This window comes from Prorops nasuta, unplaced genomic scaffold, assembly GCF_024137725.1.
Source record: "Prorops nasuta isolate Cenicafe-Biocafe unplaced genomic scaffold, Cenicafe_Pnas_1.2 PNAS00005, whole genome shotgun sequence".
Taxonomy (NCBI): domain Eukaryota; kingdom Metazoa; phylum Arthropoda; class Insecta; order Hymenoptera; family Bethylidae; genus Prorops; species Prorops nasuta.
This window is the reverse complement of record NW_027116802.1, coordinates 4,687,871-4,702,643: the sequence shown is the minus strand read 5'-3', so window position 1 is coordinate 4,702,643 and position 14,773 is coordinate 4,687,871. Positions and strand designations below refer to the sequence as shown.

Sequence of the window (14,773 nt, the reverse complement as noted above, 5' to 3'; positions counted from 1 at the left end):
TAAATTAGTTTTTTCACTTTTTCTACCGTTACACATTAAAGTTTAACACTGATTGCAACATTCTTAATCTTATGATAAAAGAAAAGTATAATAGATGTAATTTTGTTTTTTTTTAACCTAAAATTGCGAGATGGATGTAGAATTAAAGAAAAAGTTTTTCAAGTATCAAGTAGGAAGTTGCAATGAGTAGAGTGTATCTATATCATCAAGCGTATTTGTAGAACGTAGCAGCACTGAGCACTTTGCACCCGGTTTGGGAGAAGGAAGAAAAGCTGCCGCCATTGTTTATCTAGTTAATAAGGAAAGGGATATCGTAGTAGATTGGTACGGTCCTGAGGAGCGGCAGAAAGTACGCATGCGCAGGTTTGAAAGAGCCAATCAAATGGAGGTACGGACATGGTAGGGGCCACGGAGGGACCCATGGTGGCCTTGCGCGCTACACCAGCTTCGCGGCAGCTCTCAAGCGTCCATTTTGTCAGCAAGTACGATCCCGGTTAGTCGACACCGGTGCAAAGTATAATTCACGTTTATTACGAGTTCGTTCGCGGCCATTGGCGGCAGTTGAGCTGAGGCAGTTTGGCATCGGCGCCGTAGGATATCAACTAGCCAGTATAGAGAATTGTTTTTGTGTTCGATTTGGTAAACTGAGTGGTAAGTGAGTAAAAGTCGAATGATGAGAACCCCAGCAGGAGGCTTAGTCAACTGGGAGATATCGATGATTATAGAAAAGTTTGGATTTTCGCAGGGCGCGAGAAGCGGGACTAGAGCATTGTGAGACGTAGCTGAGAGGAAGATGGCGGATTTGCAGGGAGCCCCAGTGAGCCAGGACGCCCTGTCCGTTGCTCAATTAGAGTTGGGAGGAAATCCAAATGCCTTGGCATTGCGCAGGCCATTCGATCCGGTTGCACATGATCTAGAGGCGACCTTCCGCTTAACGCGGTTTGCCGACCTAAAAGGATGAGGGTGTAAAGTCCCTCAGGAGGTTCTTGGTAAACTCCTCGAGGGACTTCAGGCTGACGATGGTAGCACTCAGGATCATGAACATGCCCATTTTATGCACATGGCCATCCCGCGCATTGGTACGAATTATTTCATTTTCTACCCTTTATCCTGATACTTTGCCATATTATTATGCTTTCCGCTCCCCTTTCTCTCTTCCTCTCTTCACTTATTACTGACATTATTAAAATCCGCTTCTTTTATTAGTCAATCATCCATAATCGATATTCTTCTGTGTAAATTTTGTTCGAATTATGGTTTCTCGTAAAACTTCTTCAAGTAAATATTGAATTACAGTTTATTAAATGTATTGATAAAAATTTTGTATTACGATGGATCGGGGTTCTCGTATACCGTAGCCGACACTGTTGAATAACCACCATGTTGCTATCTCCCGCGCGATTTCATTTATTTTCAAAGCATATTAGTTTTTCTAATCCGCTTGTGTTTCTTTAGTCCAATGATCAAAATGAAGTATTTACAAATAAAAGAGTTATATTTAATTATTTTTTTTAGGTATTGGCATGGATTCCTCTGTAACTCCGCTTAGGCATGGTGGACTAAGTCTCGTACAGACAACAGATTTCTTCTACCCACTAGTCGACGATCCGTACATGATGGGTACGGTACACACATTGATAATCAAATTTAAAATTTAATACACATGTATTTTTTTTTTATAAAATTTATTTCAGTTCATTTTGGCCATATTTTAAATTTCACTGCTAGTAATTACTATCATTATTGTCACTCTTATAAAATGTAAAAACCTCAGTGCTTGCATTACTAGGAGTAAATTCTAAACCATGGCCTTTGTCTAAATGCCAAAAACTTCTCATTAAATTTTTTCGAGCATGTTTCCAGGTAAGATTGCATGTGCAAATGTCATCAGTGATTTATATGCAATGGGAGTTACTGAATGTGACAACATGCTGATGCTCTTGGGTGTGAGTACAAAAATGACAGAAAAAGAACGAGATGTTGTTGTACCTTTGATCATGAGAGGGTTCAAAGATTCTGCAATAGAAGCTGGTACTTCCGTAACAGGAGGACAGACTGTGGTTAATCCTTGGTGTACGATTGGTGGTGTTGCTTCTACAGTTTGTCAGTTGAATGAGTACATTGTGTATGTTATAGCCTTTACTTATTTATTGTCTTTTTTCAAATATGCGATATGCCTAGTTAATTCATGGTTACCTAATAAATTAGTATAGAATGAATGACTTTAAAAGAAATATTTCTGTATAAAGTTTCTTATTTTTGACTAAAAGTTATGAAGGATAAAAAGTTCTATATTTCAAAATTTCTTATTAGTTAACAGATTGTCTTATGAATAAGACCAGTATAAGTAGGTTACTAGTTAGCTCCATTGATAGGTCATCTTAAATTAAAAAATTGTTAATTAAAAGCTGGATAAAAAATTATATAGCAATTTTCTTAAAATCATGCATTATATCAACATCTTGGGGTTTGACATGAGTTAACTGAATGCATTGCTATAAAAGAGATAGATAAGGAGTAAAAGTGTTTGTTTTCAATGTAGCCCAGATAATGCAGTTGTTGGTGATGTACTTGTCCTAACTAAACCACTTGGAACACAAGTTGCTGTGAATGCACACCAATGGCTGGATCAACCTGACAGATGGAATAGAATTAAATTGGTGGTCAGCGAAGATGATGTCAGGAAGGCTTATCAACGAGCAATGGATAGTATGGCAAGGTTGAATAGAATAGGTAAATTTTTGTTTAAAAAATCAATGCCTGCTAATACAGTAGAGTAATTTGTTTACTAAAATACTCTAAAGAATAGCAGGTAGATTAATACTAGGAGATTCCCATGCTTGATTGCATCTTTTTTTGTATCAAGTGTCATCAATTCTCTTACATAAAAATCAAAGAAAAAAGTAATGTTTTCATTTGTGCAGTATGTAAAAAGCTCATTTCTTCTTTTAGCTGCAAGATTGATGCATAAATATAATGCACATGGAGCAACTGATGTGACCGGATTTGGATTATTGGGACATGCACAAAATTTAGCAAAACATCAGAAAAATGAAGTTTCATTTGTTATCCACAATCTGCCGGTTATTGCAAAAATGGCAGCGGTAGCAAAGGCATGTGGTAACATGTTTCAACTGCTTCAAGGTCACTCTGCCGAAACCAGTGGAGGGCTGTTAATTTGTTTACCCAGAGAGCAGGTGTGTAATATTGAAATATTTCTGAATTACAAGTTGAATGTGGTTACACCTGCTAATACAGTAGGGCATTCTACTTTTCAAAATGCTCTAAAGAAAAGCAGGTAGAACAATAGAAATTCCCATGCTCGATCGCATCCGTTGCCATCGAGTGTTGTCAAATTTTCTTACACATTTATTTGATTTATCATAGCCAAATAAGCGTTTGGTTAACTGCCCACTTGAAAATATTTTAAACATGGTTTATGCATGCATTTTATAGGCGGCAGCATATTGCAAAGATATTGAAAAACAAGAAGGATATCAGGCATGGATTATCGGTATTGTTGAAAAAGGTAATCGCACAGCAAGAATAATTGATAAACCTCGAGTGATAGAAGTGCCAGCCAAGGAGAAAGATGGCGAACTCTGGTAGAAAACTCAATATCATTTAAACTGTATCCTTTCATTCAAATCAAGCGTACAATAACTTTCTGTTGAAAACATTATTGTGTATATCGCGTACGAAAGGTTAAATAGTTATATCGATAATTCAATGATTTTTATATTACGGGAAATTGCATATCGCGGTCAACATTTTTTCTGCAATACAAAAAAAATTTGCTTACAGTGATAAAGATCTAATATGTTGTTTATAAGAGGTACGCTTAGATATAACTCATTTATGATTTAGAATTTAAGAATGAATATTTTTTCATTGTCTCATCTCCATATGATCTTGTCACAGAAACAGGTTTTATTGAGATGTAAAATAAAACTATATCTTAATAATGGAATACTTTATAACTTCACACTGCTTGTATAAACAGGTTTAAAAAAACGAATTAAAAAGCTAAACTTTTTTAAATTTTAATGTAATAATATAGCCTGACATAGCACTTGGCTCAGGGGAAACATTTTTAAGTACTCGAAAAAATAATGAAAAACGAATACATATAAATGTAACAATTGCTGAGATTCGGCAAAAATATTGGTACTATAAAATAGTTCTTAGCTAAAAGAAATCATAAATATATTTTAATGCCGATAAAAAACATACAGAGAAGCTGCAGCTAATGCGATTTTATATGCTGTTAAATCCTGAATGTATATGAATTTTTAAAAATACACTCTTTTTTGTAACGAATTACACAAATATTGTATACATATACCAGATAAATCACTACCGATACGTAGTAGTACGCAGTGTCAAAAGTTCAACGCACTGTTAAAAAGTACACAGGCTCTGAAAATAATATGGCCCTCTATCTTTACGTGGTACGTGAAAATTAAGGACTATTTTCATACAGGCCCTAATGTTGTAATAATATTTCACAGAAATAAAGTGCTACTTTGTCAATAATCCTAATAAAAGATTTTTTTCATCCATTGATCGTTTTATTTTCCATAGAAAAAAAAATCTATTTTCAACTGCAGTTGAGGTATTCATTTTATCAGACTCCGTCGTAACGCATTCGTCTTTTTTATACTTGTTTCAACCAAAGACCCTGAGTAAAACTTTCATGTGAAATTGAAGCTATATTCCCTTGCGATATGTTACAAGTTATGCACAACTATAGTTTGCATACGGGTTTGGTGAAAGGTCTCCCATACGCGACAAGCCGACAATACAATACCGAAACTACGTTGTGTCGGTCAAGTGTGGAATCAGATATTTATATAGTGGACTTTATGCAGGAGGAGTTACGTATCGGCACGGACAATAATCGAAATTGTTCGTATGCATACTCTCATCGGTCGAAGGTCCGCATAAAGTAGCTCGGTCAATTTGATACAAAGGGCAGACGGTTTGCGCGTTTCGGTGGCGCGTTAAATGCTTCTCTCGCGAACTGAAGGAACAAAGCGAAAAGCAGGGATTCGTGGATACGCGTGGGGCAATCGTGCAGCTTCGTAAATCTTCGACGATTGATAGCAATAGAGCGTTAGGGTCTGAGAGTTTACGAGCGGATTAGAAGTAAATATAAGAGCCTAGCGAGTGCAACGAGTTGCGAATTAATGGTACGGGTATCCACGTGTTGTGCCAAGGCCGCGGCCTTCAGGGCCGTAATTCTTGGAGCCCCTGCTTCCGGCAAGGGTACGATCTCATCGCGAATAGTCAAGGAATTTGGCCTTTCTCACATCTCCAGTGGCGATAAGCTACGTTTTCACGTAGCCAATCTCACCGGTATGCCTTCAAGTCTTTTACACCCTGTTAAAATCTTAACCCTTCTCAATCCTCTAGAACTCTATAGTGTATAGCATAATATATTGATCGCGTCATAAAAGAACAATATTCCAGTAAAGCGATCTTCTCGGAACATGTGCCAGTATAAATTAAAATTCTCTTTTTCGAGTTAAAATTTTTTATATATCCTTTTATTTATTGACTCAAAAATCACAATTTGATACTTACTGTTAAATCTCATTCAGATTATATTAATTATACGAATAACGAATCAACTCTGGTTGATCCTCTTATAAGATCAATGATTATGCTAATGAACCACTTGCCAATATATTCCGCGGTACAATGAAAACCGTCCATTCATTGGTCATTTAATGCAATTATGAATTAAGATTATTATATGCATTGACTTGATACAGTAATAATGCAAATACTATTACTTATTACTCCGTTCGCGAATTATATTCTCAACAAACATTTATATTTTAATAATCTATACGAGATAAATATAAGGGGATTTTAAAAAATATTTTTTCAATGATTTTACTAACTTTAATGAAAATGTTGTGCACTGTTATAATATCAAAAATGGTCTCTAAAAGATAGCACGCTTATATAGATACCCATCTCGTAACAAAAACATTCGTTAATCTTTGACTCATTGCATGTTCAGTATGTTTTAAGTACAAAGGTCGATGAGAAAGGCAGAAAGCGTGCCTTATAAGTTGAAGCTATAAGAAATAAGAATGAGTAGAAGGAAATGACTAATAGTATAAATGGCTTTGCATTTAGATTGTTAAAGGACATAATGTATTTGTTTGATTCAAGAATTGGGCAAACAGGTGAAGAAGCATTTGGATAGCGGGAATTTGGTGCCTGATGAGATAATGATATCTTTGATCTGTAAAGAAATCGAATCTTTGAATAATAATAATTGGCTTCTCGATGGTAAGAATTATCGTTCGCAACCTTGAATATATCTCATTGAACTATCTAAATCCGAACGAGTTTTTGGCAATGATACAGGATTCCCAAGAACTTTGCCACAAGCTAAGCAACTGCAGAGTGTTCAGCCTGTAAATCTTGTAATCAACCTTGTGGTACCGATTTCTGTAATTTTGGATCGTGTCAAGAGCAGATGGGTTCATCTGCCAAGCGGCCGAGTTTATAATATTGGTTTCAACGACCCTAAAGTACCGGTGAGTATATACCAAGCGCACCTAGAAGCATGTGTTTGCATTCTATAAGTCTATCGTTAATTCTTTGTATACATCTATTTTTATGTTTTACAGGGAAAAGATGATGAAACGGGAGAGCCGTTGTGCCAACGACCCGATGATAAACCGGAAGTTGTAGAGAAAAGACTGCAAGATTACACCACAAAAACAGAGTCTGTGATAAATTATTACCGCGAAGTAGGAGTATTGAAAGACTTTAAAGGAAATACAACCAATGAATTATGGCCTCTCGTTAAAACATGCCTAAGTAGCTTTATATAATATGATCGTTGGTGCATTATTAGGAGTAAATTGTTTTCTTAAGCGCACATATATTTTAGGAACAAATACGTTTTTTTATCTAATTTGTTTTAATAAATATTTAATACTGCCGTTTTTTTACTAATTCGTGAATATAGTATACATATAGATGCCATAGTAAAAGTCTGATAATAAAAAATACGATTGCATTGATTTAATATAATTGGTATCTAGAGGGAAAGATCTAGTACAAAGTACACGCTTAGGATTAAAAAACGCACTATAAGTTAAAAATAAGACAGAAAAAAATAAAATATTACATAATCCAAGGCCATTAATGATTGCTTCCTAAAAGACACTATTTATGATTTCTATTTTTTTATTTGGACGCTTATTACAATATCTTTTAACAAGATGTTTTCATGCCCGGTATTGTGCGAACAACATCGTGCACATTAGATGCTATTCTCCAGCATTTAAACTTCCCCTTCCCTTCACCATCTATTTCTCTCCTCTCTTTTATCGTTACCATAAGTTTTATAAAACTTTAGGTAGATAAATAATAAGTTTCAATTTCATAACATAAAACGTTATGCTTAGTATGCTGCCAGACATACCATAACGGTATGCTAAAACTGCAGCTCAAGTAGTGTTTACTCCAAATTATTATAATAAATAAATAAATTAATACTTTTCACTAAGTAATTGTACGCTAACAAATTCGAATAAGTAGTCAGTGCATAAACGATACATGTCTATTTTAAGTAAGCATATTATAGCCTATGCAGAATATTTCGTACCTTTCGACATCGAAATAACAACGATTCAAAGGATCAATTGCTTTAGTTAGAGAGTAACAATCAGAGCAATTTATACGTGTAGTACAGTTAGTATTTCGATACTCAGTTTCAGTCTTAAAACTTGCGTTGCCCAAAAATATGAAAAAATAACTGTTTAGTTTAATAAGCCTTAAATAAATTACAATTCATAAACAATTTGTACAAAGCGAAATTTTGAGATCACATAACGAAATATGATTTGTGCCAATTTTATATAAATGATTATTCAAATACTCATATTCGCTTAAATAATGCATTATTCCATATCAGTCGTTTAAATATGCTGAGAGATCCTGGGATACTTACTCTATAATCTTAATACGCATTTTTTTTTTAAATAAAGTCATTTAAAAAAAGCTAATATTTTTAAGTGAGCATAAAGGATGAATTTTCCTTATTGTACCAAAGTTAATATTAAGGAAAAGCAATTTTCTGAGCTTTTTAAGTACACACTGGTCTTACAATCTAGGCTTCCCTTGCAATCAAATAAGCTCAAACTCCTCGGTCTCGTAATGGTCATCCTCACAAGTTTCTTGTGCTGCATATAACGCTGAAGAAGGCAACGGATTCTCGCCTACTTCAATATCTTTACGAATATCTTCGCCCTTTCCTTCGCAAAATAGAAACATGGGGTAATCTACTTTTTGATTAGGAGGTACCAGGAACTGGAAAGGTATAGCACAAAAATTGACATTAATTACTTTTGAACAGCTTTAAGTCATTGAAATAATAAATCATGGATGTTGGATTACTCACAGGCTCTATTGTTTGAACAAAATTGTCAAATGTACTTTTATCTTGTAAATAAAATCCAACGCAACAGCTGGGATCCATTTTCGACAGTAAGATTTTTCGTGGTGAAGTACAATGGAAAGTAGCAAGGGAAAAATTTTCTTTCCAAACGTCGACAGTTTCTTGACAATAGTGCGGGTCCAAATGTATTAATTTATCTTCCTGATAACCAATAAAGTACAGTGAATGTCGCGGTCGTCCACCAATAACACCGATACAAGTGTCCAAGCTAAGAAGAGCAGTTAAGCAAGGTGCATAATATAAGTTTAATTTGTCAGCGCCAAGTTTTAAGGGAACAAATAGCACTAAAGACTTCCAAGTACCATTAGTATTTTCACACTCACTTCTGACATCATCCAAATACACTAAAAATATTATGTCGGATTAGTTTTAGTCATTAAAGGATAACAACATAATTGAACTATTTATAAAACGAGAAAAACCTGCACAGTCCTGAGCTACGTAGACAGCAAGATTATTAAATTCAGGATGAGATTGCGTTGCCTGCTTAACAGCTTTACTCAGTAAATGTGCAACTGATCCTGGACCATACCAATCACCAGCTTTTTTCCCTGTAGAAGCACTAAGCGATACAAGCGTATGAATTGATAAAGGAGATTTTGTTGGTTGATCTCCAAACCATTGTATGATCATTCGATGCTTGTTTTCTTCTACTCTTTGCTCATAAGTATTTATAATTTCATCAGGTCTCCATCTCCATTCTATATAACAAAACATTATTTGTACAATGTATATTTAGAAAAAGTAAATAAATTTGAAAATTATTAGTACCTCTTCCAAGAAAATGGCAAACTAGTGCTTGCGCTAACATCATTTGGCCACTACGCAGCATACAACCCCAGCCACAATCAGTTGTGAAACTTGAACCATTTAAAATAGGAAATTCTCTCCTATATGTTAACCACAGCCTTGACATAAAATCTCTTTTAAATCCTTCAATTCCTTCATCAAATGTAGCAGCATCGATTGCCAAAGAAATTTCACTACCAGTTTCTTCATTTAACCCTTCTGCTTCAGAAGCCCTTTCAACAGATTCTTCGGCTTTTTTAAGATAACGATGCCCTAACAGCCATACAGGAGATTCTTTTGAAAAATTAGTTTTTATCTTTACCGACCAACCTACAAAACAATATAAGCTTTGATTCTTCAAAATGCATATAAGAAAATACAAATATAGGAAACATACTAACCATACTTCATATTATTCCACATAGAGAGCAGTTTTGTTTTAACTTTATTATCAACTTCAGAGCCAACAGCAGATTCGTCTAATTCCCCATTGGATATTGGAAGAATAGTTGGTATATTGGAGACATGGTTGGTTGCAATCATTCCAGAAGGCCATTCGGTGCTACTGTTATTAAAACCTCCAACAAATAAACAAATTCTATCTTACTGCTGTAGCAACTTGTTATCAATAAAAAAAACTTAAAACTGAATCATTGGTTAATTATGTGTCATGATAATAGTTAATTTCATAGAAGTAGTTTGACATGACCAGTCTCTATTGTGATCAGAAGGAATTAAAACATTAAGACATACCTAACCTCTCCCTCGAAGATTGCACTTGTCCATTCATGACAGAGAGATAAATCACGTAAAACATTAACTCCAAAACGCTTTGCGTCGAAGTAGCCTTTCTCATGAATTACATCTTAATGTAAAATAGATTTGCTACGAAAAGTAAAGTACGTTTTAAATGTCACGTAACATCATGGAATAACTTTTATATTTCAAACGCCTATTTTCAATTTCATTATGTTTTTCCGTCAATGTATATACAAAATTTTGGTAAGATATCAATTCTTACAGTCACTAACGTTTTCGCTGATATATGTCCATTACAGAAAACAATTATCAGAAAATCCCATTATTTTAATCAAATTTTCACCAAACACTGTGCCTGTGCTGATCATATACATCTAATATACAGGGTGCTTCTCTAATAGAAATGAATGAGCTGCAAATGAGAATAATAAACCAACGCGCGAGCGAGATGCTAACACTGCTATTATTATTATCACATACATACAGGGTGTTCCTTTTTAACTTTCGTCTTTAATAATTATCTCATAAACTAAATGGTCTTATAAACAAATTTTTCAAACAAAAACTGTTTCACTTCGAGGATGACAGAAAAACAGATTTATCATTGGATTAACTTTAGTAAGCGTATTGAAATAAATATAAAGATTACACTGAATCTTTTAAATTGCAGCCCCCTCCCCTCATTTTGTATTACATATTTTTGTCACTAAATTCGAGAACTTTTCAAAAGCATTTCATTTTTTTATTTTATCCAGTTGTTTGAGATATTGATATTTGAATTATCATGGAGGTGCGAAGGATCTTGAGGCCGGAGCTCGAGAGAACATATACCACACAATTCATCCACATATGTTCAAAAAATTGAAGCCAAATCCGCTATCTTTATTGGTACATTGTATAGTATGTGTATAAAAATTTGGTGTATTTGGTAAAAATGGTTTACCGCGAACGAAAACAAAATCTAACACGTAAATATATACGAAAGCGATATCCAGGCACTTAAAACTTCATTAATAAAATTAATTCTTTTGTAAAAAAATTATTATAAAATATGTAGATATGATTATAAAGTCTGAAGGATATTGTATTAGTATTAACCAAACCAAAGTTTCAACAAGGATGCCTAAAAAATGAAGCGTTTCAACGTGCAAATGTTTTTCTATAGTTGGGAATTGGGAAAAAAAGGATTTAAATTTAAAATATAGTTTAATTAAAGCATTTCATTCATTATGTTTGTTTCGTTAGCCGCCGTTTTCCTAATCTAGTCGATCCATACTATAAACATTTAAAAAATGCATGATTTAAAAGTTTAGACTATGCATTCACGGTGAATCAAAATGCACAATATAACACACTGTGGGAAATTGATTCATCGATCTTTCAGTTAACTTCACACTGAACATTGTCTACGAAATTTAAAGACGCCGATCAATATTTTTCACAGTGTACATACAAAATTAAAAAATAAACGTAAAGAGCTTCGACTGAGCTCGGTAAATTTCGTTACACATTGGATGTAAGCGGAAACTATAAGTATAGATTCTTCAAAAGCAGCCAATTCTAACAGTAAATCATTTATTATAATATGCAGATGTTTTAAAATATTTATTAAGTGCATTTTTTGTCGTAAATTAATTGTAAAAGAGCCAGTATAATGACGATATTCACTTGCGAAAGAATTATTTTTAAATGTCACTACACGGTGTAGAATTTTTAAACGCGCACTTTCACTGCCGAATAAGATCGCCTATTGTATAAAAAACGTTATTCTATTAAATTGTAATCAGTTAATTTTATAGTTTATTTAGCTTCAAAATATAAAAATGATGAAACATATGGGCTAAGAGTGGCTAAGAGAATCCTTGAGGCTTCTGCTCTTAATCGTTGCAAGCACTAACACATGTGTACTACACACGCGCGCTGTGCACTAACAATTTTTATGAGTTCTCTAATTATTATATGAATTCACTATGATAAAAGCTTTTATTTTCACTACATACTGCATTCCATTAATATTATATAAAATGAATAATAATGAATGAAAACTTGCTTAAAATTAAATAAATTGTAACATATTGGTAATTAAGATTAATTAAATATATTTAGATTTAATAAAACGTGGCAAAATTTTATTAATATAATAATGAAATAGCACGTATTTGATGAAAATAAAATACTAAATTATTTTTAATCTCGATTATGTATAGTTCGAAATAAATGCAAGTGATTACGAAAAAGATACGGCGCGATTCACTGTCAACTCGTACGCGCAAATTTGATAATTGAACTGAAACCCGCGTTTCGTAAAACCTGGGACGGCGACACTTTACCACCCATTACCGCAATTTTTTGTCTACAGGGTTGACAGCACTGAGAGCTCAAAGAGTCTTATTCAAGATAGGATCCATTCCATCGTATTTTAAGAGATAGTTCAATTATAAATTGAGAAATGTTTAAATTCACAATATAAACACACCGCGCGCACCATGCACTGACGGTTTTCACGAATGTTTAATTTATTTCGCTGTATTTTGAGAGATTCTTGGATTTAGAGGTGGAGAGGAGCACGAATTTCGCTGAATTCTTTGAAGAGAAGCGTGGAAAGTGCAGCGGGGCGCGCGAAAAGTGTGAAAGAGCGAGAAAGGCCCGGTCGGCCCCGCTCGCAGTTGGAAAATTCGAGAGGCCGTTCGCGGCGCGGCCAATTGGGAAAACGAAAATAAACATGGCGAAAAGCGGCAAGGCGGTTGGTGGGGAGAGGGTATAGAAGCTGCTCGCTCAAATGCGAAAACTGAGCTGATACCAATTTTCGCATTTGAGCGAGCAGCTTCTATACCCTCTCCCCACCAACCGCCTTGCCGCTTTTCGCCATGTTTATTTTCGTTTTCCCAATTGGCCGCGCCGCGAACGGCCTCTCGAATTTTCCAACTGCGAGCGGGGCCGACCGGGCCTTTCTCGCTCTTTCACACTTTTCGCGCGCCCCGCTGCACTTTCCACGCTTCTCTTCAAAGAATTCAGCGAAATTCGTGCTCCTCTCCACCTCTAAATCCAAGAATCTCTCAAAATACAGCGAAATAAATTAAACATTCGTGAAAACCGTCAGTGCATGGTGCGCGCGGTGTGTTTATATTGTGAATTTGAACATTTCTCAATTTATAATTGAACTATCTCTTAAAATACGATGGAATGGATCCTATCTTGAATAAGACTCTTTGAGCTCTCAGTGCTGTCAACCCTGTAGACAAAAAATTGCGGTAATGGGTGGTAAAGTGTCGCCGTCCTATCATAACTATAATAAACTAATTGTTCCTAGTATGTTTAATTTAATAAATATCCAAACCCGTGTCATTCTATGTATGTATAATGCTTTATGAAACCAAAATAATAAACCGATGTTCCAGTATGACAACTGGTGAACATTTATCACTGTAACAGACATTTTTATTTTTGTCGTATAGGCAATACATATATAACAAAAATTCTCTCATTATATTGTAGAAATTATTGTTTAATCAAAATATATTATTTGTTGGTCATTTATATTATTATTTGATTAAAGAATTTTTTTGAGTAATACATTTTCATCGAGAAATAGCGATTTGCAAAATTCAGAAAAGTTTTAAAATACTGTACATTTTTTGCTTTTACCTGACCTGCACATTCCGAAGCATAGCATACCGAACACGGCCGAATCTCTTTATGAGTGATTGGAATAGGCTGCGTGAATCGGTGTTGATGACTGACATGGACGAGATATATAAGTGTTCATCGCCCTTTACCAGTTATGCATTTAGGATAAGTAGCATGTTTAACTCGTTAAGATTTAAGGATCAATGAAAGTATATGAAATGCTTTGATTTTTTGTGTTCTATTGATGTTGTCTCTCAACTTTTTACTTTAGTTATAACGTACTATATAAAATGCAGTTAAGCTTTTACTCTATTCGATCTGTCAAATTGCTTCTGTACTGTTTTCCTTCTTATGGTTAAATAGTGTTTGAAATAAATGTATGAAAGCCTTAAAAAAATAAAAACAAATGTACATAAGTGTGTTATGTGGTACTATGTTCGATGTGGCATATTGAGATGCAGTGAGGAGTCTAAATACTCATGAGCTCACATCATTGATCTGAGGACTGTGGAGGAATTCATATATATGGAAAAACTATTTAAACACAATTCGGAAAGAGTTTCTGATATATCGGTAAAGCCTAATGTAATGACCGCATGTTAATTATACAATCTGTTGGGTTTAACTTTTCCTTATAATTTATAATTCACATATAAATTTTGACAGAAAGTCTGAAATTTATATATTAATATACTGCAACTTTAAGATGTACAATACAATTCGGTCAATTCATGTTCCAACGCGATACTGTTGATGATAGAATAATATACGCATTACCTTTTCGTTATGTACATACTAATATAGTAATATTACGGTGAGAGAGTACGTAGAAATGCATATGCATACTATCAACGTTCTATCGCTAGCTTTTGTCATTTTTCGTTGCTTTTTCTCGTACACGTATATATATAATTACACATTCTCATTTCAATATCATGGTGTTAGTATGCACGATCCCTATGATACTTATTTTTTTGTGTAATTATCCTAATATAAGCTTGTCCTCGATAAGTTGACTTTTCTATATTAAATTAATGTTCCAAAAAAACACTGAAATAATGCAATGAGTATGGAAATCAACGTTAATGGCTCAAACGACTGGGTACTCAC

General features: G+C 34.3%; 3 protein-coding genes across 6 annotated transcripts; 2 read left to right on the top strand and 1 right to left on the bottom strand.

The window, feature by feature from the left end:
* The first annotated feature begins 462 nt into the window (after positions 1-462).
* Positions 463-4,560, top strand: Sps1 (inactive selenide, water dikinase). 2 transcript variants are annotated; one of them, XM_066727512.1, is made up of 8 exons: positions 463-651; positions 746-1,079; positions 1,516-1,620; positions 1,864-2,125; positions 2,543-2,733; positions 2,953-3,197; positions 3,457-3,631; positions 4,236-4,560. In XM_066727512.1, the coding sequence occupies exons 2-7, from the start codon at positions 794-796 to the stop codon at positions 3,607-3,609; spliced, it is 1,242 nt and encodes a 413-aa protein (XP_066583609.1). In that variant the 5' UTR covers positions 463-651; positions 746-793; the 3' UTR covers positions 3,610-3,631; positions 4,236-4,560. The 2 variants fall into 2 exon arrangements, with proteins under 2 accessions (XP_066583609.1, XP_066583608.1); XM_066727511.1 differs by having other exon boundaries at positions 3,457-4,560.
* A 91-nt stretch (positions 4,561-4,651) lies between these two features.
* Ak3 (Adenylate kinase 3) lies at positions 4,652-7,165 on the top strand. The gene is made up of 4 exons (XM_066727513.1): positions 4,652-5,358; positions 6,187-6,306; positions 6,385-6,557; positions 6,651-7,165. Exons 1-4 carry the CDS (start codon positions 5,190-5,192, stop codon positions 6,855-6,857), a joined length of 669 nt encoding a protein of 222 aa, XP_066583610.1. The 5' UTR covers positions 4,652-5,189; the 3' UTR covers positions 6,858-7,165.
* Positions 7,166-8,051: 886 nt separating this feature from the next.
* On the bottom strand, positions 8,052-13,730 carry Atg4b (Autophagy-related 4b). 3 transcript variants are annotated; one of them, XM_066727510.1, is made up of 7 exons: positions 13,687-13,730; positions 10,031-10,162; positions 9,679-9,855; positions 9,260-9,607; positions 8,911-9,189; positions 8,432-8,832; positions 8,052-8,340 (listed from the first exon to the last, which is right to left on the bottom strand). In XM_066727510.1, the coding sequence occupies exons 2-7, from the start codon at positions 10,131-10,133 to the stop codon at positions 8,158-8,160; spliced, it is 1,491 nt and encodes a 496-aa protein (XP_066583607.1). In that variant the 5' UTR covers positions 10,134-10,162; positions 13,687-13,730; the 3' UTR covers positions 8,052-8,157. The 3 variants fall into 3 exon arrangements, with proteins under 3 accessions (XP_066583607.1, XP_066583606.1, XP_066583605.1); XM_066727509.1 differs by lacking the exon at positions 13,687-13,730 and adding an exon at positions 10,299-10,377; XM_066727508.1 differs by lacking the exon at positions 13,687-13,730 and having other exon boundaries at positions 10,031-10,398.
* Between the last annotated feature and the right edge of the window lie 1,043 nt (positions 13,731-14,773).